Source organism: Crocodylus siamensis, chromosome 4, assembly GCF_052110815.1.
Source record: "Crocodylus siamensis isolate JL-2025a chromosome 4, ASM5211081v1, whole genome shotgun sequence".
In the NCBI taxonomy this organism is placed as follows: Eukaryota; Metazoa; Chordata; order Crocodylia; family Crocodylidae; genus Crocodylus; species Crocodylus siamensis.
In genome coordinates this window covers 200,962,973-200,985,871 of record NC_143398.1, presented here as the reverse complement: position 1 = coordinate 200,985,871, position 22,899 = coordinate 200,962,973, and the positions used below count along the sequence as shown (strand labels likewise).

The window sequence follows — 22,899 nt, the reverse complement described above, 5'->3', positions numbered from 1 at the left end:
CTTCTGTAGACTAAATAAGCCCAGTTCCCTCAGTCTTTTCTCATCAGTCATGTACCCTAAACCCCAAACCACTTTTATCATGCTGTGCTGGACTCTCCAATTTGTACACATCCTTTCCGTGCAGAATGGAGCGGGGGGGTAAATGCTTCCCTAGACCTACTGGTAGTACGCTTACCAATGCAGCCCAGTATACCATTAACCTTCTTGGCAAAAGGGGCACCCTGCTAGCTCAAATGCAGCTTCTTGTCCTCTGTAATCCCCAGGCCCTTTTTTGCAGAGCTGCTGCTCAACCAGTAATCCCCAATCCTGTACTGGTACATGGTATTGTTCCATCCTAAGTGCAGGACTTTGCCCTTGTCCTTGTTGAACCTCATGAGATTCCTTTTGGCCCAATCCTCCAAGTTGTGTAGGTCGCTCTGAATCCTAGCCCTACCCGTTCCTATCAACTGCATCCCCCAGCTTGTTGTCATCTGCAAACTTGTTGAGGGTGCACTCTGCCATATTCCAGGTTGTTCATGAAGGCATTGAACAAAACCAGCCCCAAGAGTGACCCCTGGGGCACTCCACTTGATACTGGCTGCCAGCTAGATGTCAAGTCATTAATTACTATTATAATCCCTATGTTCCAGCCAGTTTTCTATTCACCTTTCTATCCAGCTTGGACTTCCTATTGCCTGTGGTGATGTTGTGGGAGACTGTATCAAAAGCCTTGCTAAAATCAAGGTACACCACATTCACCAGTCTCCCTGGATCCACAGAGCCAGTCACTTTGTCATAGAAGGCAATCAGGTTTGTCAGGCATGACTTGTCCCTGATAAATCCAAAATGACTCCCTAAAAACCTTTTTCTCCTCCAAGTGCTTAGAAATGAATTATTTGAGGATCTGCTCCATGATTTTTCCAGGGACTGAAGTGAGGCTGACTGGTCTGTAGTTCTCTGGATACTCCTTTTTATTTTCTTTAACATAGGCACTGTGTTTGCCCTTTTCCACTCATCTGGGATGTAGTAGGCAAACTGAGTTTTATGCTAAGGCTTTTTAGCCATGGTCCAGAACTTCCTGGAGCTAAGCAAAAAAATTAAACATCTGCCTTCTGGAGAGATGTGATAGCAGTGATTGGGCACTAGGTGAGCAAGGCACAACAGCTTCCCTACATGGTATGTGCCAGGCACAGTACCAGGGGATTGGTGCACCATATAAGGGATGCTTGGCACAGAGCCAGGGGATTGGACAATTTGAGGTGAGAAAGTTACAGAAATGGTGGGAAAACAAATATACTGCTTTGTGTTGCCATGCTGGGGAGATGGGAGCAACCTTGGAATTTTTGTCTGAACAGCAGGGATTCCAGAAACTAACATCCCGAACCCCCAACAGAGGATCTGAGGCTGGTACCTTTTGAAGGTTGCTGCTGTAATGTCTGAGGAACTGCTTGCCTGGTCGTATTACAGGGTGGAAACTTGTAATAAAGACTAGGGATTGCTATTAAAGTTCTTGATACCACATCAGATGAATTACCATCTCAATCCCTGGAGGGCTCTGGCAAAAGGAATCCTGGTAGTAACATGAGACCTCTCCTGACTTCCATGAGTCTTCAAAGATGATGGCCAGTGGCTCTGCAATCACATCACCCAACTCCCTCAGCACCCTCAGGTACATCCCGTCTGGCCCCATGGACTTGTACACATACAGCTTTTCTAAGTAGTCCCTAACCTGTTCTTTCATCACTGAGGGCTGCTCACCTCCTCACCAAACTACACTGCCTGGTACAGTAGTCTGGCAGTTGACCTTGCCTGTAAAGACTGAGGCAAAAAAGGCATAGAGTACTTCAGCCTCTTCTGCATCCTCTGACAAAAGGTTGCGTCTCCCATTCAGTAAGGAACCCACAGTTTCCCTGATCCTTTTGCTGCCAACATACTTGTAGAAACCCTTCTTGTTACCCGTCACATCTCTTGGTAGCTTCAACTCCAATTGTGCTTTGACCTTCCTGACTTCATTCCTGCATGCCTAAGTAATGCTTTTATATTCTTCCCTAGTTATTTGTCCAAGTTTAGACTTATAAGCTTCCTTTTTGTGATTTAGTTTACTGAAGAGTTCCCTGTTAAGCCAAGCTGGTCTTCTGCTGTACTTGCTAGTCTTCCTGCACATTGGGATGGTTTGTTCCTACCCTCTCAATAAGGTTTTTTTAAGGTACAGCCAGCTCTCCTGGACTTCTCTCCCCCTGCAGTCTGGCTTCCCAGGGGTTCCTACCCATGAGTTCCCTGCGTGAGTTTAAGTCGGCTTTTCTCAAGTCCAGGGTCCTTGCTCTGCTGCTCTTCTCCCTTCCTTCACTCAGGATCCTGAACTCAATTGCCTTGTGGTCACTGCTGCCCAAGTTGCCATCCATTGCTACATTCCCCACCAATTCTTCCCCATTTGTGAGCAGCAGGTCAAGAATACTAAGGCCCCTGTTTGGCCTCTCTGACACTTGCACCAGGAACTTGTCCCTAACAGTCTCCAAAAACTTCCTAGATTGCCTGTGTCCTGCTGTATGACCCTCCCAGTAGCTGTCAGGGTGATTGACCCTGATTTCCCACCCCCTTCCCAAAAACCAGTGCCTTTGGGAAGCTTCCACTAGTTTTTTGAAGGAAGTCTCATCCACCACTTTCCCTGGTCTGGTGGTCTATAGCAGACCCCCAGGACACATCACCCTTGTTGCTTTCCCCTCTGACCCTACCCCAGAGAATCAACGAGCCTCTCCCCAGCTTCATACTGGAGGTCTGAGCAGTCATATGGCTGTTTTACATAAAGTGTAACTCCTCTTCTCCCTTGCCTGTCCTTCAAGAATAGTTTATACCCATCCATGACAGTGCTCCAGTCGTGCAAGCTATCCCACAAAGTCTCTGTTATTCCAGTCACATCATAGTTCCATGACTGTGCAAGGACTTCCAGTTCTTCCTGCTCGTTTCCCAGGCTCCATGCATTTGGGTACAGGCACCTGAGTTGATTGCCCTGATATCTCAGGAAGTATAAGAGGACCTCCCTTGTTGCCCCCTCTTTCTTGTTCTTTCTCCATGTCACCTGCTTCCCCACTTACCTCAGAGCTCTGCTATCCATCTCTCGGTGAACCTGGTGAGGAGAGCTTTAAACTAGGTTCACAAGGGGATAGAGACCAAAGACTTGAGGTGAGTGGGGAAGCAAGTGACCTAGAGGAAGTACAACCCATACGGGGCAATAGGAGAGGCCTTTTCATTCCTCCTGAGAAAGTAGGGCAATTGGGTAGTTATGTCTGATGTCTGTGCATGAATATGTGGAGCCTGGGAAACGAGCAGGAAGAACTGGAAGTCCTCACATGGTCCCAGAACTATGATGTGATTGGAAACACAGGCTGGCGGGATAGTGCTCATGACTGGAGCACTGTCACAGATAGTTATAACTTGTTCAGGAAGGACAGGCAGGGGAGAAGAGGAGGAGTTCCTATTTATGTAAACAAGCTGTGTATGATTGCTCATAACCAGTATGGAGTTATGAACTGGCTGGAGACAGGCCTGTTGAAAGTCTTGGTTAGGATCAGAGGGGAGAACAACAAGGGGGATGTTGTAGTGGATGTGTGGTATAGACCACCAGACCAGGAGTACAAGATGGATGAATCTTTCTTCAAAAAACTAGTGGAATCTTCCCAGTCAAAGGCACTCGTTTTCATGGCAGGTTTCAGTCACCCTGCTACTGGGAGGGTCATACAGCAGGATAAAGATAATCTAGGAAGTTTTTGGAGACTGTTAGGGACAAGTTCCTGGTGCAAGTGTCAGAGAGGCCAAGCAGGGGCCTTGATCTTCTTGATCTGCTACTCACAAATGGGGAAGAATTGGTGGGGAATGTAGTATAGTGGATGGCAACTTGGGCAGCAGTGACCACAAGGCAATTGAGTTCAGGATCCTGAGTGAAGGAAGGGAGAAGAGCAGCAGAGTAAGGACCCTGGACTTCAGAAAAGCAAACTTAAACTCACGCAGGGAACTGATGAGCAGGATCCCTGGGGAAGCCAGTCAGAGGAGAAAGGAGTCCAGGAGAGCTGATGGTACTTTAAAGAAACCTCATTGAGGGCACAGGAATGACCCATCCTGATGTGCAGAAAGACTAACAGCTAAGGCAGAAGACCAGCTTGGCTTAGCAGGAACTTAAATGAGCTGAAAGACAAAAAGGAAGCTTACAACAGTGGAAACTTGGACAAACTACTAGGAAGAAGTATAAGAGTATTGCTTGGACATGCAGGGATGAAATCAGGAAGGCCAAAGTACAATTGGAATTGCAGCTAGCAAAGGACATGAAAGGTAACAAGAAGAGTTTCTACAAGCATGTCAGCAACAAGAGGGAGATCAGGGGTCCCTTCCTGAATAAGGGAAGCAACCTAGTAACACATTGCAGGATAGGCTGAGGGATTCAGTACCTTTTCTTCACAGGTAAGGTCAACTGCCAGACTACTGCAGCTGCACCAAGACCTAAACTATTCAACCTTCATGCTCCAGGAATTACTCCTCACTTATTAGGACAGGGGTGGGTAATCTGTGGCATGAGTGCCACAGGCAGCCTCCGTGTGGTACATGTCAGATTAGTCCAGGGAGCAGAAAACAGAGCAGCAGATCATGCATTTCTTCAGTAACATGTCCAAAATTCTCTTGACATTTTATATCTGTGACCCCTCATAAATTAAAGATATATCAAGCAGGCAAAAGATAGGACAATCTATTGAACTCCCATTCAAATACTGGGCACAACAACATTCACTTACAGGAAGGAAGAATAATTTCCTCTAAACAGAGGGTATTGGTGGCATTCTTTGGCTTGTGTTGTTCAAGAGAAAGACTTAATTTCAGATTTAAGGCCAGGGGGAGCTGCATTTATTAACAGTATATCATTCACTGGTGCTTTTAGGATTGTTGATTTTTGTACTTCTTGTGGGATATGCAAGAGATAAAAGCCACACATCTTGCCTTAAGGGCTCTCTTCATAAATTATGCAACCCTTATTCCATAGATCTCACAAATGATAATGATATCTATTGTCCTGTAAAATGTTCCTAATCTGGTTTACATAACAAAAACTAAAACTTGACATTCACTTGCTGCTTCTTCAATGGCCACAACATTGTGTGAATCAGACAGTCCTGCTACACTGGTAAGGACAAAGGCATACCAACTTAATAAACAGCAGGATCTGTTCTTACAATGTTATATTGAATCTCCTAATACTTAATGGAGCTTTTAAGGGCTGTTCCTTAAGCATCTTATGAACGTGAGAAGCTCTGCTTTAATTTTAAAAAAAGTTTCTAATCACTCATGGCAAAGAAAATAATTGTATCTAGCAATTCAGAAGCCTGGAGGCAAAGACAAACCCAAAATGTGATGTTGAAATGTTATGTTTCTTCAGAGTAGGGGTGATCTACAATATTTAAATACTTGAGGTTGGCAATACTGGATGAATAACTTACCTGCAACACAGAGGATGCTGCATGACAGCGTTGCCCTTTTGTTATTTTAAGGCAGGGGTATCAAACTCATCTAGCCAGAGCCAGATGAGTGATGCAGGGCTGGTCCACAGCCCGGATCAGGCCAAATGAACCATAGACTCCCTTTCCCCATCCACACCACACTGGATCCAGCACCTGCAGAAGCTGCTTCAGGATCCACGCTGCATGTGACACATCCTGGAGCCACTGGGACCAGTACTACATGCAACATGCATCCCAACGTGATGGCCCCAGCAGCTAATCTGGACTGCGTGACAGTGCCTGCTCTAACCAGTCTGGGACGTGTTGCTGCATGCAGTGCCTATGGGTGCCATGTGAAGTGCTGGTACTGGACTGGCTGGATCAGGTGTGTGCAGTGAGGTTCCCAGAGCAGCTAGAATGGGTGCTGTATGTAGCATACATCCAGACCCTGCCTATGGTGCTGGTCCAGGTCAATTCAGACCCATGGTCACACCCAGGGCCAGATAGTAGCACTCTGCAGGCTGAATCCAGCCCACAGGTTTGGCACCCCCATTTAAAGGTAAAATAACTGGAGTGGAGTTAAAAGTCTTAAGGCCAAGATCAGGCACTCCACAGAAAGCCATAAGGCTGCTTTTTAACATCTTGTAGAAGGGCATAGGTCATGGTGATATGAAGGGCAGCTTGTTACTTAGATTCCCTCTAGGGCTGACTTAAGGTTATGGCTACACTGCATAATTTACTTAATTTACAGATAAATGAAGTAACTTGGATACCAAGAACAAGAAAGCCACATCAGTGTGGAGATCTGTATAGTTTAATTTACCTTAGTTCTTAGTCCAAGAAATGCAATTTCTCAACAGGGCAAGTCAGCATGGATTTCTGCTTAGCTCAGTGTGTGTCTTAATACTAAAAGTACTATAAATGTCCTTGCTTTATGCTGTGCAGCATCACATAATGTAAATATCTCCAGGCCCAGGACTAGTTTAGAATCAGGAGACGATAAAAGTGCAGTGGAGAACCTCAGTTTGTTGCGTATGAGATGCAAAAAGTGATTTTTAATGCTTCACAAAACACCATACAGAGATGGGCCTGCTCTGAGGCATTCACATGCTAAATATACTAGGCTGCCTCAGCATTTGATAATGTATCTTGAATTCCTTTGTTTTTTTATCTTTGGATTATCCTTAATGCCCAACCACAGCAATGCTCACTAGGAATAGAAATCTGTGTTCTGTAAACTGCCTTCCTAGTCTCCCTTTTGTTGTGTTGCTGTCATTACAAAGGATTTGTTCAATCATGAAATCCATAAACAACATGGACTTGTACAGATTCAGATTATGCTGTCAATTACACAAATACGGTATTTTTTATTTTAGAAGAAATGCTGAATGAATGTAGGTATTTAGCATCAAGTGTGGTCATGGCATAGTTAAAACTGCAACATATAACATATTATCTTCAAAGGTTATAATCTCACCAGAAGCACTTTACTGTCAGTTTAAATAAAAAGTTACATGCGTTATTGCTTGTATAATAAGCCTTGCAAAATCTTGACTGGAACTTGATATTTGTACTGGCAAAGTACATTGTGTGAAATACCAAAGAAATACAGATTTGGCTGATTAGGAGTTTAATCTTGAATTTGAAATTATAGAGAAAATATTTCAAATCTATAATTTTTTGTGGGCTTTAAAAACACTGTCCTCAAATCCAGCCAGATTTTAACCATCCAGACTAGTGGACATCACAAAGGAAACAATAAATGTTTCTATATATAATATATGATGTATTTTCTGTATTTAAATAAAATCCACTGTAGCCTGGGTTCAGTGATACTATAGAAATGTAAACAAACAGTATTACTCACATGTCCAAATTCTTTATGTCCCTGTAATTCAGGCTTTCAAACTCTAAACACTCCCTATTCTATAAAGTGGTTAGTCCTAGATAATGTGCCATGAATTAAAGCTCTCATAATGAATTTGTTTAATACGTTTAGTCCAAAAGGACAGAACGAAAGGGCATAAATTTTGTGTAAACTTAGCTTACCATAAGATTACAGCATGTTCCTAAATTAAAATTAAGTTAAAATTGATAAATTAGGTATGAATTATTTTTATAGGGTTGTAGCCTTCAAATGTACTTTCCGTAAATAGGTAAAAATGACGTATAGTAGAAGCTTAATGAACTATTAAAACCAATCAAAATCATACCCTTTAAGAGTTGCCCTTTATACTACTTTTTTATTAAATGAAAAGCAAATAAAAATAAGAAAAGTGGCAAACATTATTCAATTCATATTTATAAAAAGTATCAAGTCATACAGTTGGGCTGGCAACAATTGATACTTAAAAGGCAAAAATCATATACATATATAATATAAATCTATGAATATAACAAACAAGGGATAGAAACATTATATAAATAAGGTGTCTTTAAATATTTACAGTTATACAGAAACTAGCCAAAGTGGTGCTATAAGAAAGAAATATTGGCTGTTTATAAAAGATATTATACATTTGCATACATACATATGCATTACACTAATAGTTCTTTAACTTATGTATTTCATATACTAGTTATTAATTTTAGATCTATTTGCATAAAATCATTTAAAAATATGACTATTTTGCATTTCAAGTCACAGGAAAAGCTATTAGTATAACAATAGAAAAACACTAGCTCTGACAATGTCAGCCAGCCTCCCTGCCCTTCAAAATTTTGTCCCTGGCTTCTTGCTTCTAGGAACAAGGAAGACATTGCCATCTCTTGTTTGCTGTAGTGAGTACTCATTAGGAGAGTAAGGCTTTCCATTTTCATCACGTAACATACTGAAGACCTCAAGATACAAGGTGCTAAGCTGCTTCTTCATTAAGCGGAGGCTTTTGTCATTCTCTCCTTTTTCTTTAAGCAATTTCTCTTTTTCATCCTTGAGATGGCCCAAGTCTTGCTCCAGTTCTACTATGTTTTCCAGTTTCCTTTTACGGCAATTTTGAGCAGCCACTTTATTCTTGCCTCTCCTGCGTATATCTCTAATAAGTGCAAGCTGGGCTTCATTGAACTGCTCCTTAGACATCATTTCATTGAAGTCATCCACAGGGAGGTTGATGATTTTCTCTACAGGGAAAGGGATATGCAGAGCTTTTGCTCTTTGCTCATCTCTTGTGAGATGAGCTTCAAGGTGGCCAGAAGGCTTGTCTTTTGTAAATGGAGCTTTAGGGTGGCCTGGGCTGGCAGGTAGCTCTCCCTTTGGTGTGTTTGCATATTGCAAATCAGACTTTTGAGTGCTTGGCCCCAGGGCAGGAGACATTTGATCATGGCATTGCAGTGAATACACATTAACATTGCTCTGTTGCATACTTCCAGGTGCGCTGTCCATTTCTTCCATTTCAGAATCACTGTATCCAAAAGTTTTATCTCCACAGACAGATAATTCACCAGAGTATTCAGGTGATGCTGTGCTAGAACTTGTGTTCAGGGAAATACCAGAGTCAGAATCATTACCTTCTGCTGCATTTCCTGAAAGGTCACTGTTGAAAGCTTTACAAAGGGAGAAATCTGCAAGATCAATGGGTTCACTTAGAATATCGTCTAAAGATTGGCTGATAACATTTGGTGCTACTGTGTCACTGCTCACCTTTGTATCAATAAAGGTGGCATAGAAATCTTCACATAAGTCAGACCTTGAAGAGGGAGTAGTATTTGAAGAGTTCACTTTCAATTGGCTGAGGTCTTCTGGTGGTAAGATGCTAGAAAAGGGACCCTCCTCAAAAGCATCAAGGAAATCAGGATTGCAGGTAACATCTTTTTCCGTTATAGATAACGAGTTGTAGAAGTTATAGTTATTGTGCATCTCTGCTGGCTTGGCTTCTGGGCTTGCGATAGCATTCATTATTTGAACCAGGTTATCATTTTCAATGTTAAGGCACTATATGGGAGGGGAGGAAAGGAAAGTAACAAAAGCTTAGCAATAATGGACACATTGATATCAAAACATTTTGATACTAATATTTAACTTATCATTGCTAGATTTCATAAATATAAAATTTCACTTAAAAAGTCAATGTACACATAAAATTGCTATGACACAATGATAGCTTACATGGCAATAGCATATTTCTAAAGATCATTTTTATTACTGAGGCAGGATCAGAATAAGAGTGTAGCAGAGGATGGCATAATCTGTTCTGAGCACCTGTATTAACACAGCATGACACTCTGGGATTTGTAGTCTTACCAAAATCATACCAAATAGCTGAAGAAAAGACCTACTGCAGTATTGTTCAACATCATTAATTATTTGGATGATGAGATCAAGCACACACTTAGCAAATTTGCAGATGAAACTACGTTGAGTGAAATTGTAGATATTCTGGATGTTAAGGCTAGGATCCAGAATGACCTGGAGACAGTGAAGAAATGGTTTACAATCAATGAGATAAGACTCAACAAGGGCTAGTGCAAAGTCCTGCATTTGGGACTGAATAACTGCATGCACATATACAGACTGGAGAATGGCTGGCTAGGTTGCAGTAATGCAGAGAAGGACGTGGGGGTTATGGTGAAGTTGAACATGAGCCAACCGTGTGCTCTTGTTGTGGGGAAAAAAGAGTCAACAGCAACCTGGGTTGTATTAACAAGAGTGTCACTTGCAAATCAAGAGAAGTAATTCTTCTCTATTCAGCACTGGTGAGGCCTCATCTGGAGTCCTCCATCCAGTTTGGGCCCCACACTTCAAAAAAAGATCTGGACAGTTTGTTAAACAATCCACTGCAGGGCAACAAAAATGATCTGGGAGACGAGATTTATGAGGAAAGACTGAAAGAATTCAGATTATTTAGCCTGAAAAGAGATGATTGAGGGGGATTTGAAAATAGTCTTCAAATACTTGAAAAGCAATTATGTAGAGGATGGAGATGGATTTTTTTCTGTGGCTGTAGGGAACAGGTCTAGGGACAATGGCCTCAAGCTGCAGCAGGGAAAATTTAGGCAGGAGATTAGAAGGAACGACTATGAGAGTTGTCTGGCACTGGAACAGGCTACCTAGAGAAGTTATGGAATCTCCATGCTTGGTGACTTTCAGAAACAGGTTAGACAGCTATTTGGTTGGAATGGTTTAATCAGAAATGATCCTGCCTTGAGCAGGGTGCTGGACTAGATGACCTTGTCCCTTCCAGTTCTATTTTCCTATGATCCTATGATAATATATTCTATTACATGAAACCTGGATGTTGCCTTCCTGCTGTGGTAAAACTGTCAAGATAGAGCTGGGGTGCTGCCAAGTTTGGGTACACCTAAAGAACTACTGCTAGTAGTAGGATTATTAAAAAGACTCTTTGATCCAGCTGTTTGATGCAGTGAAATTAAATTTACTATAGTAAACAAGTAGTACTGACAGGGAACTTTACAAACAACATTTCACCCCACATACTTTTAGTTAAGTTGGTTAACAGGCATAAGTACAGAAGTCTATTACATTGATGGGCTTTCATTGGCAATGAAACGAACATTCTTTCCAGTAGGGTAGTAGTATCTTAACATTGACTGAAGGAAGCTGATATCAGTGTGCCTTCTGTTCCTGGAGAAGGAGGCAATTACCAAAATGATTCTGTTTCTCTTATAAAAGGAGCACACACTGGTTACTTAACTTGTGGTTACACAAGACCTAAACTACAGTTTATAGTACTGGAGACTGAGTTGGCCTTTTTGTTTCCTGTATATCATTCACCTTTAGGTATCTTGCTTCTGTCTGAAAATGTAGGGTTACCAGAACAATAATATTAGAGAGGTTTTCAGTTTGTTTCCTCTATTTATTTTGCAGTTTTCACAGTTGTCCATTTCCCCACTTATCTGTGATGTGTACAAAATATCTACTATGAAAATTAAAAATAAATAAATAAAATGAGGGTTTTAAAATACACAAAAATTAGCAACAAATATATATAGGCAGAGTAAATGTAGTACTGGCACTGCTTTCTAAATAATTTGTAAGTGGTTTGATTTCAGTTTGATAGAGTCTCTTTCCACTGCAGTATCCAAAACAAGGTAACATCATGCTGCTTGCTGCATAATTGTTTCCAAAGCAATAGTTAAAATTAATCCAGATTTAGCTTTTGCAGTACAATGTAGATAAAATCCATTATAGGGGTGTACTGATAAAGATTTTCTTGGCCAATAAGGCATTTTAAAAGTATTGATATAAATGAATCTTTTTTTTCCTTCTATTTTTTTTGGCAAATTCCAGCAGCCTCCTGAGTCTCATGTATCAGCATCCCGGAGCTTAAAAATAGGGGCAGAGCTCATTCATTGAATGAGCTTTAGTTCAAGTGCCACTGCCCCCATTTTTAAGCATGGGGATGCTTTTAAACAGAGCAGAGCCTAGTGGGGTGAGGGCGAATGCAGGCTGCTTGCTGTTTGCTCATGGCTCTCTGCCCTGCTCCCCATGCCCTGGAAGCCCTATGCTGGCTGTGTACCCCCTGCTCACCTGGCAACATTGGGCACAACTCGTCACCCCCGCTCCTGCTACATATCTAGGGGCATACATGCATCCCCCGAGGATGCATGCAGTGGTAGGGGAGCCACTCCCATACACCCTCTAGCTGTCTGTGGCTCTGTCCCACTCCCTGCCCCAGTCCCGGGTTCCATGTATTGCCCTGCCAGGGCAGCGCCCCCAGCCCCACTCCCTCCCTTACTGTGGAGGTCTTTATCTGCACCCCCCCTATGCCCATTCTCCTCCATAAACTTACTTGCAGAGAGTTGCTTTCCACACTGCCCAGCTGTAGTCCTAGCCACGTGCATGTGTGCAGTCATGTATGTGCATGCAGCGCCCCCTGTATCTCGCTCCTAGCAGCCCCAAGCAGGACCCCTTGCAGGCTAGAACACTGCCAGCCTGCAAGGAGAAACCTGCTATTTCCCAAGGAACCCAGGCATCTTGGGGCTGCAGCCAGTGCCCTGGCCAGAAGTTATAATAAAATCGGTAAACAATAAATCAGCTACAAGGGCCAAAAAAAGCCGATAACTGATAATGTCATTTCCCCTTTTATCGGTGCCAATCTGATAGACAACCGATACAATCAGTGAACCTCTAAAATACAAGGATCTTTAATAGATTAATTGTATAACTGGGAAATCTGTTCAAAAAGCTTTCAGGCATCAAGTGACCTTCCAATAATTTTCTAAAGCTTCTCTTTCCCTAGCTGGAAGATAAATGCAAATCTGAATGTATGTATTTAAATTTTTAAATTTGCTCATATATAAACCATATATTCCTTCCCCAATACTATTTAAGCATCATACCAAAAATACTGTTAAGAGAAGTATTTGGGGGAAAAAACATAGTTGATATAGATAGGATCAATGAATTTAGAAGTTACTGACTTTTTTGCAAGTTGGACTTTAATCATGATGGTGCCATTAACAGGTTTATGCATTTAATACAGCTCTAGAACTGATAGAAAAGGAAGCATCAGGTCTGGGATGTATTTGTTTGTGACACTATTTAAAGAACCCATTTCTCTGAAGTCTCCACCATACATGGATGAAGCATATTTTTAATTAGAAGATCCATTTACTTTATGACATCAAGCACCAATTTACAAAAACTCTGTAAACACCAGCTTGACATGCCAATTACCTACCATCCCTCAAAAAGGTTACTGCCACTGTTCACATTTCTTGAAGGTATTCTTCTTGAATGCCCTTCTATTCCTTCATTAACCCTTACCTGTAGTTCTGCAATGGACAATAATTCTTCCCAAACTTGATTTATGTTTTGTGTGCTGTCTCCATGAGTGACTGGAGATTGAAGGACAGATGACTCGGGTGGCTGAGTCTGATTAGGACTAATAAAGATTGGGTTGCTATCAACCGGAGCAGGAACCAGTGATTGAAATGCAGCTGAAGAAACCTGGAATTTAAAAAAATAAAGCATACAATCCAATCTTGCATAAAGTACAAGCTGTTCTTAGTGCTGTCTGTATTAGTTGTTTACTAAATCCACATGTATCCCTTCCAAGAGTAATTTATACACATATTCGCTAGCTTCTGCAAATGTATACTTTACAAGAATTTCCAAGAAAAGTGGCTTTATAATAAGAGAAAGAGAAAATGCTCCAAACAAACTGTCCAAGGGCGTGCCTTCACTGGAAGGGTTAGCTTGCAGCACATTTAGTTAGTAAATTTGAGTAAAGCAACTTGAATCTATTAACACAAGCTATCTGTTAACAGTTGAGTGTTAACATAATACAAAACACCACTCTAATACAGTGACTGGGTCACCAGTTGATGAGTTTTGGTCACTCAACATGCTGTATCAATACTGCTCCGGTGTCAGCCAGCATTCAACCTTCAACCCATCCACCTGAGAGGTCAGCTACCTTGGGTTTAATGCTCCACTTAAACTGGAGATAGAGATTTTTGTCTGTGGATAGGAGTCTGGTTAAGGGGAAAATTCAAAATATAGCTTGAGTTCAAACTGAACTGCAGACTGAAGGCAAATTATTGTTACCTTAAAAAAAGGAAAGAAAAGAAAAAAGTACCGACATGAAACATTGTACTAAACATTTACCTCATTATCATCTACAAATGAAAAAGTTTCTGCCAGGATTTGCATGCAGTCATCAAAAGACAAGGCATCTGCTTCTGATTTTGAAGTCTGTGTATTCTGGATAGGAACATTAGGAAAAAGCGTATTAGCTTATTTTTAAACAACTAAAGATCTTCAACGACAGCAAATACAGACTAAACTTTAGTGTTAACCATTAGTTTTACCATTTCTTTTTATTCATGAAAACAGTGTACACACACACACACAAACACCTTCCCCCCTGACCCCGGTATAAAAGAAAAATACTGCTTTTTTACCTGTGAAAAACTGCTTGGCGCTCTAGTATTTTCTGACTTAATGTGCTGCGTTGGCTGAACGGGAACAAATTCACCTGTTTCTTCATCTAACTGCAACTGAGCCAGTAGTGCTTTTTCTTGCTCTTTCTGAAGCTGTTCTTGTCTCTCCTTTTCTAGTTTCTTTTGCTTTTCAAGTTCATATTCTTTCTTTCGTTGACTTAAATCAAAGACTTCACGTCTTGCCCCAAGATCTATATCTTGCCTCCAAAGAATGTCAATCAAGTTCATGTCCTATCATTGAAATAAATTAGTTTTAAAAGGCAGCCTGCACCATAACAAAACTAATTTAAAACAACATATCAGGACAATTCTAAACAGGTAAACTCATGTCACTGAAGTGTGTTAATTTAATCCTATCAAATTACTTAAACAAAACATGGTTCTAAAATACCTTAATCTTTTGGATTAATTACATGCACAGACTGGTTTCTTATTGTTGCAAACATTCTCACTGTCTCTCACACACGCACACAGAGAAATATTTCCTCAAAAGGAGTATCAATAAATCAGCACAGTACAGCTGGAATTGTTAAGAATGCAGTTTGGGTAACATGATTACACACCAACCAGCCAAAAGAGCAAAAGCAACTAATTCCTTCCTAAATTAGCTATTAGAAAACATGAAGATAAAAGGAGACATTAAGAGATCTATGATTTACTTAAAAAATGTTTTCCCTCAGGAAAAGAAAGGCACAGGAATGAAAAGCGTGAGAATGAAAAAAGTGAAAAAAGGTTGCACTAATTTTACAAGAATATGCAATTGGGCAAATTATTTTTGTATACTAGCATAACATTTTCAAGGTGACTACAGATACACCGCAAAATGCAGAGTAAAGAAAATAACTATTTCTATTCATTATAGAATAAAATTTTTAAAGATTTGTTACTTCATGCTAGTAAAAATTAATATTACTTACAAAATTTGGGCAAAACCCAGTTTAAAGAGAGGCCATTGTATACAGGGAAAGATGCAATAAATAAACAAAAACAACTGTTTGTAATTTAGCCTTAGATTAGTTATGTAATAAGCATCCCCAACATGGAATTTTATAATTCATGGATGTCAAATTTTGCTAACCATTTGCATTATGGCTCTTCACAGGTAGCTAGCTATACAGAACTATGAAATTGGAAATCAGATATTCCCATGCATATTTAATTTGCAGAGTGTAACTCTATCAGATCAAAGGATACAACTGAAGTTCCACTATTCAGAAAAAGCTATTTGGTTAGCAGATTTTGTTTGGTTACATTTTCCCTCTTTAGTATGAAAGCTACATAAATATTTATTTTTCAAGGGTTTAAGCATTCCACATTTTAAAGGTCAAAACTTTGGGTATTTTCTAGAATAAACAGTCTAAAATCTTAACACAACCAAGCATTACATTAATTGAAATGCTAGAACATTTAAGATATGAGATGCTTGTATTTGTAATACAGATATATTTTAAGAGTCTGCATGTATGTTTCAGATGGAATTTCATTTTTCCCCACAAACTACATATGTAAACAGACTAAATGTTTAACCCTAGGCATCTGCACTGTTTTCACGTGCCAGCCTTTATGGAATCAAACTGCAGTTGCTTCAGTTCAGACAGCAATCCCAAACCTAATACAGTTTGCCTTGCCACAACAGGACACCAAAACTTCAAACTATCTTCAGATTGAGGAGCACATTAGTGTAAACATAGCTCAAACCTCCCTTCCAAAAATAAGACTACTTTTCTATCAACTCCATGGCCAAAGGCATGTGCACCTTTTTCAGATACAAATCAGTTCAGTAGTCTAATCAACTGTTGATATTTCCCTGTTTTTACTTTATTGTCCACTGTCTCAGTTTCATCAATTGTATCATCATATACTAGATTCTGTTTTAACATTGTTTAACCTGATAAAATGTATAATCTTAATATATTTTACTATTTAGCAAAAATAGTAAAATATCTCAATTTTATTATTATGTTTGTTGTTCATTTTATCTTCACAAAAGCTGTAAATAAGCTACTACTATGTAGGAATAGAAATAATTGTTTCTACTAGTTATTTTAAAACTGATTCGGCAGGCTAGTTAGTATTTCCTCATGCTTTACAGCTTGTGCAAACTACAGCTTGTGTAGTTTTAAATCTAAGGCATATTTAATATACCTTGCTGTAAGAGACCAAATCCTGCTTTAATGGCCAGCAATGAAGAAGCTGAAATAATTACAGCGGATGCCCAATATACTGTTTGGTCTTTCCAGATTGGCAGAGTAAAATGAACTCATTAAGTTCTGCAGTAATTGGAGATATTACAATATGGTATACCTTCATTATGGGCCAGTAGTTTACCAGCTGCTCACTCCCTTCTCCTGCAGCAGATCTGAAAATGCTTCCTAGTCTCAGAACATTTGCAATATGCTCTAGATAAAATTGCAGGATCTGGATTTTAAGGCCTATTTCTGAATTATTCATTTACAAGCACCATTACAAATTGTGACTCAAAAGATTTTTTTGTGTGTTGTGTGTGAAAACAAGAATCAACAGAGCTTTTTCTCCCTAGCCAACAACTGGAATAGGAGAACTATTAATCAGTTTCAATTTAAATTATAAAAACAAAAACTGGTCGGGAGACATTTGAGGGAAAGTAGCATGCTTTTAATCTGTAGACAGATTCGGCAGAGGTATCAGCCACATCATTTAGGCCAGTGATTCTCAACCAGGGTACTGCGGTTGAGATCCTTTCAAGACTACAGTGAGGTGTGCAAACATGATTTACCCCAGATAAACCCAGAGATTTCACACTGGAATCCATAGTGTCAAAAACAGTCTGACCTGTTCTGATCTTTGAGCTCTCTGCAACAGAACTGTTCTATTGTTTTTCTGTAGTCTTTCAAAAAATTGAAAATTAAGAACTGGCATTTTCTGAGTGCCCTGAATCTATACAAATTGGGAACTACTGGTTTAGGTTTTTATATTCAATATAAGGAGTCATGGAATGGATCAATCATTGGATGCAAGATCCGCAAAGAAATCCCAGCTGCTTAAAAGAGTGGCACAGACAATTCAGTAAGTCATTTTCTTCTGAAATAACATGAAAGGAATGCACAAGTATAGTATCAGGGGGTCTCCTACTTGCTGTCTTTTGGATAACAAGTAATGGTACTGACCCTATTAAATCCTAAATCTCATCGGAAGTTCTCAGAAAATGCGAGTTAGTTAGTACATAGGTCCTGAATACGTTCCAATCGGTTATGCTGCCCATCTGACTTCTCTTTAGTCAAAACTGATGTATAGTGTTCTAAGTTTTGCTAAAACAGTTGCTGCATTTCATTTTGTAAGTGGTTTCTTGTCAGGGGTACATCTATATATATACAGAATACCTATTCTGAAAAAATCTAGACACTTGGGGACATCAAATTAATTCTGTTTGTATGGCTGATAAAAGGGAATAGGGATTATTTGGTATAAAAGGTTCTATATAAAACATAACAGAGTTATCCTTCAACACTGATCAAAATTCAAGTAAATTTTGTTTAAAAAAAAAAGGGAGGGAATGGGGCAGGTTTTTCCACAGAAGTTATTTTAGATGTGAAGTATCTGTGCAAATTATTTAAATCCAGGCTGCCTTTAAATACTCTTATCTGTATTTTAATCCTATAAACTAATGATTTTAACATCACTGTCCCTTTCAGAAAATTGTACAAAATTCTGGACATTATTCCAAAGCCTCAGGTCACAATCAGGATAGCACCTGAAATAATCAAAATCTGTTTCTCAGTGATTCGGTACAACCTAGAGGTGACAGGTTAGGAAGGGTTGAAAACTGCATTACAATTTAAAGCAAAGAAAATCTAAATCTGCACATTTTCCCCCAAAAAGTTAAGTGTTCCATCAACTTTACACACAGAAGTATACATGTTTGTCATATATTCACTTGTTACACTACATTCATTATAAAAAATAATGATGTGTTTTGTTTTTATTTTGTGCGAGTTATTCTTTAAAAATTAAGTATTTGAACATCTGTCTGGATGAAAGATTTTTTGCACATTTATAAGAAACGTCTTGGCTCTAACGTGTTATGTAGAAGTGCAGAACAGAACAAGAGGTGCACACTAATGTCCAAACTAGATTAAGAATACTACACACCATCTAAATTATTTAAATCCATACCTGTCACTCCTGCATTTCAGAGCCCTGCTTATCACTTCCTCAACGTAAAGGGTATTTACTGGAAGAGATCGCATGGTTTATCATGTGATTTACTTCACAAGTAGCTACTTATTCTTTCCTTGGTTGCGTAAGCTCTTGCATCACAGCTAAGGGAATTATTATGTTAGCAATAGCTAAAAGGAGAAATGACCTAAGGATGCAAGGTCTTCTCAGCATAGGGTAAATAGTCTGTTAGTTGCACTTGTTTTTACTTAAAAATATTTAACTTGTTTAGGATAAAGGCTCAATCTTGCCCCCATTAACCTTAAGGGGAAAACTCCTCTGTATTTCAAGGGTTCAAGATTGGACCTAAAGCATCAAAAATTGTAATTTTACATTGCCAAAATATCTTCTAGACGAAAAATACTAGGGATAACTATCCAGTGTGCTACATCCCATCACATGATGTAGTCCAAGAGTTTTATGCTTCCAGGATAATTGTTTAGCACCTTTGAAAATCAGAACAACAATGATTTTTGGCATTTTCTTTACATTTTTGTAAATGCAGGGAGAACCACTATTCAAAGTTGCTTTCTTTCCCATGCCCTATGCAGCAAATGGTACCTCACACTGACTATTTGCTTTTTTGTTCATTTAGTGATATGTTGTTCCAGTCTGTTCCAAACCATACAACTAGCTTCGTTTGGACTTATAAAGGCAGTTTTAATAAGATAAACATAAATGTTAAACAATTCACATTAAGCCACCATCTGGCCCCCCAATGGAAATTTTCATGTTTTAGATTTACATATCAGCATTTGCCATCTGGGTAGTCTGTTACACATTTAATGTGAAACTCTGACTGCATTGTAAAGTTTGACTATTAACTCTTAATTGTTCTTAAGCAAACATATTTGCAGAGGGTAAACAAAAGGGAGAGACCCTATATTCATATTCATGTTATTTTCATGGATTTATTTACACAGTGGATTTTCAAATTCTTGTGGTTTTTAAAAACTTTTTAAATCACTTAGTTTGGCTTTTTTTCTTTTTCCTTCTTTTTTTTTTTTTTTGAGAAGACATTTACAGGTAGAAGAAAGGCACATCCGGTGACACAAGTGCCACTGAGGAAAACAATTTAATATCTGAAACAGGATTTTCAAACAGTTATACAATTAGTAACCAATCTCTTATGATAGAGCACATTGACCTTTATTTTTAAAACTGTCCTGAGTGATGAAGAACTCTACTTGAACTAAAAATGGAGAATGTAAATGGAAAGTTAATGGAAACTGATTATCAAAGAATTATGGCATGTAATTTAAAGGAGAGAAAATTTCATACCCACAAATAAATAAAAGGCAAAGCCAGAGATGAAGGCTGGGACAACAGGTTATGGAACATATGGAGAGAGGTGGTGCTAAGCTGGAAAACGAGACCACAAGGACAGGGAAATACAGCACTACCACTGCTTATTAACAGGGAGGATGTCAGAAAAACATCCCATGAATCAGCTGTTTCTCAATAAGTGACTGGAACAGACAGGGAATATCTAGAGCCATGCTTTTTTCAGGAAAAGGGGAAGGAAGAGAGCAGTCTCCAGGCCAGTATTGGTTCTTCAACATTCAACAGGCAGAGGTGCAGTGCAGAGGAGCCAGCTGAAGGAGAAGCAGCTGGAAGTTTTCTGCACAACTGGTAAAGGAAAGGAGGGAGCTGCGGTTGAGCTCAATAGCTGTCATGGTTGATCTTGTTTTGGAGGTACGGAATCAGTGTTGTCAGGTCACAGGATTTTATCATAAGCCTCATTATATTTAGTGTTTTAGATTTTGTTTGGTTTTTAAGGCCCAGCTTCTGAAATTCTATAAAAGCTGAGAGTTCATTTAATTATTTCTAAAAGATAATCTTTGAAACCTCGGGGCCACAGAAGCAAGCTTGAAAATATGATCCCAACAAACCCCAAAGCCTCAAAAGGCAAATACAATAAGCCCGATATTTATTACTACTTAAAATATATGGGGTTGGGACTCCTGACTCAAGATGTTTAAATAGTTGGGGGTGGCAATATCAGGGTGGTAATGAAAAAAAAATGCTAAATTCCCTGGGAAGCGAGAAGAATTCTTCTGGACAAAATTATTTGACAGAGGGGCACAATTAACTAGGGAAAATAATTAATTAAAAGACAGGTAGCAAAAGCAGGTTACTGTGGAAGAATAAAGATGAATGGCAGTTATATAAAAGCCCAGATTGGACAGTGAAGAAAGCTGCCATCCATACCATATGAGTAGAGCAAGCTCTGATTTGTAAATGGTGGTGAGCCCAAAGCCCTGACCCAGTCCTCTCATGACAGAGCTGTCTGCTGAACCGCATTTTGTTTTGCCACATCAAGCAAAGTGAGCATATATCATAACTGGGTTGGCAGATTGAGGGTTCTTCCTTCTGATTTTTTGCTTGAAGCTGAATCCACAACTTGTTCATTACCAGCATTGGCTCCTTGTTTCTTATCTATTTCTTCTTGACACAGCAGTGCCTGTCTCTGCCTCCACCTTCTCTCAAAATGTAATTTAAGTATAAGGGTTTCAATGATACACAAGGAGGGGCCCCCAGGGTCCTTAAATGAGCCCCAGAGTTAAATAAAATGTTTCTTGTTAGGTGTTTTAAGTTCCACTCTGTTCAGGTGGATGCTTCAGCAGTACATATTGACCATAGATCCCAATACGTTCCTCAGCCTTAATGTAGACCTTGGGGTGCCCTCAGGACCTTTCAAGGGTGCCATAAGGTAGGAATCATGCAAACATGATTCACAAGATAAACCCAAAGATTCTGGACTGCTATGGTCTTTTCTGAGCTCTTTGCAACAGAAGAATTGCTCTCATTTTTCTGTAGTCAAAAAAGGAGTGAAAACTAAGAGAAGGTATTTTCTGAGGGATGCTTTAGACTCAAAACACCCATCAATAGTCTTTCAAGGGGTGCTTGAAGTCTAGAAAGGTTGAGAATCACTGATATAGACATCTGCACCAAACAATTCCTAAAATGGAGGTCTCCATGTACGTGCCACATCCAGTTGAATACTGGGACAAAAAAATAATTCCACAGCCAATTTACAATGTGTCTAAATATGTGCTCTAGCTTGCACTTGGTAAGGTAGATATAGTGCAGTGGATTGAATCTAATCATCACAGACATTCCTAGTACTCCATAGCTACTACTGCAGGCATTTGAACAAAAAAGGTCTTCCTAATTCCTTGGCCAAAAAACATAGGCTTATACTGTTTGCCAAGGTATAAATACCACATACCACAGAACGTAGCTCTTGTTATACCCCCGTGGGCTCTCTTATAAATGCACAGTTTCCACTACGTTCTATTATAAATAAACGTTACCTGGATAACTATTTGTCTGGATTAGACTGAATTCTTATCTTGGGGCTATTCTAAGAATGCAGGGGAGAGAGAAAGAGATACCAACTGGCTGGTGAAATTAGTTTGACATTGAATTAAATATTCCACTCAAATCCTCGATCGGTATTGCCATTCTAAAACCATCAAACTTTGAAAAGTTGATATATTTTATCTGAAACTAATATTCTGGGACAAGTCAAGTTATGAGTGGAAGATTTCTAATCACAACACACATCCTTCTCATCCAATTCAACAGTCAAAAAAAGGTCAAAGGCCTAGCTCAAGCCCACATGGCCTCCAACCTGGTATGGCTAAGGCTAGCATCACATCTGACAACTTCAGAATTTCCAGCCCAAATGGCCAGGTACCTATTTACAGCTGTGTCAGCTAGGGCAGTCTTTAGCAAAAGTACAAAGCAAGGCATGAACGTACAGTTCTGGACAATAACTGCTCTGTAAATCAGACAGTAGTTTGGAGGTATCAATCATACCCCAGAATAGGGAGAAATCTAGAGCTGCTATATCTGTAAGACAACACAAGAACTAGTGACAAGACATATTTCACGTGCACCTCAGAAAGGAGGTAGGTCAGATTTGGAACAGCCCTAGACTTTAGGAGGGCTGACTTCAACAAGCTAAGGAGGATCATTGGGGAAGCGCTGAGGACCCAGAGGGGAAGGGAGCCAGATGTTCAAGGTGAGTGGTTGCTCCTTAAGGAGACGATCCTCCATGCCCAAAGGGAGGTAATCCCAACAAGGGTCAAAGGGAGCAGGAGGGCACATAAACCCCCATGGCTCACTAGGAGCATCCGGGAATGTCTCCTTGCTAAAAGGGAGGCATACACCCAACGGAGGGATGGGGTCATCACCAAGAAGGACTATGTTACAGTCGCCCGAGGATGTAGGGGGGCAGTCAGGAAGGCCAAGGCAGAGATGGAGATAGGACTAGCTTCCCGGATTAAGGACAATAAGAAGTCCTTCTTCAAATACATAGGGGGTAAAAAGAGGGTCC

At 39.8% G+C, this 22,899-nt stretch overlaps 1 protein-coding gene across 1 annotated transcript in view; it reads right to left on the bottom strand.

The window, feature by feature from the left end:
- Positions 1-4,337: 4,337 nt before the first annotated feature.
- The window catches only part of NFE2L2 (NFE2 like bZIP transcription factor 2), a 42,779-nt gene continuing 24,217 nt past the window's right edge, over positions 4,338-22,899 (bottom strand). Inside the window, exons 2-5 of the mRNA XM_090045378.1 lie at positions 14,322-14,591; positions 14,026-14,121; positions 13,183-13,365; positions 4,338-9,387 (exon numbers count right to left, since the gene is read on the bottom strand). Of these exons, the coding sequence (XP_089901504.1) occupies positions 8,173-9,387; positions 13,183-13,365; positions 14,026-14,121; positions 14,322-14,591 (1,764 nt within the window). The 3' untranslated portion in view covers positions 4,338-8,172. The remainder of the gene's footprint in view (positions 9,388-13,182; positions 13,366-14,025; positions 14,122-14,321; positions 14,592-22,899) is intronic.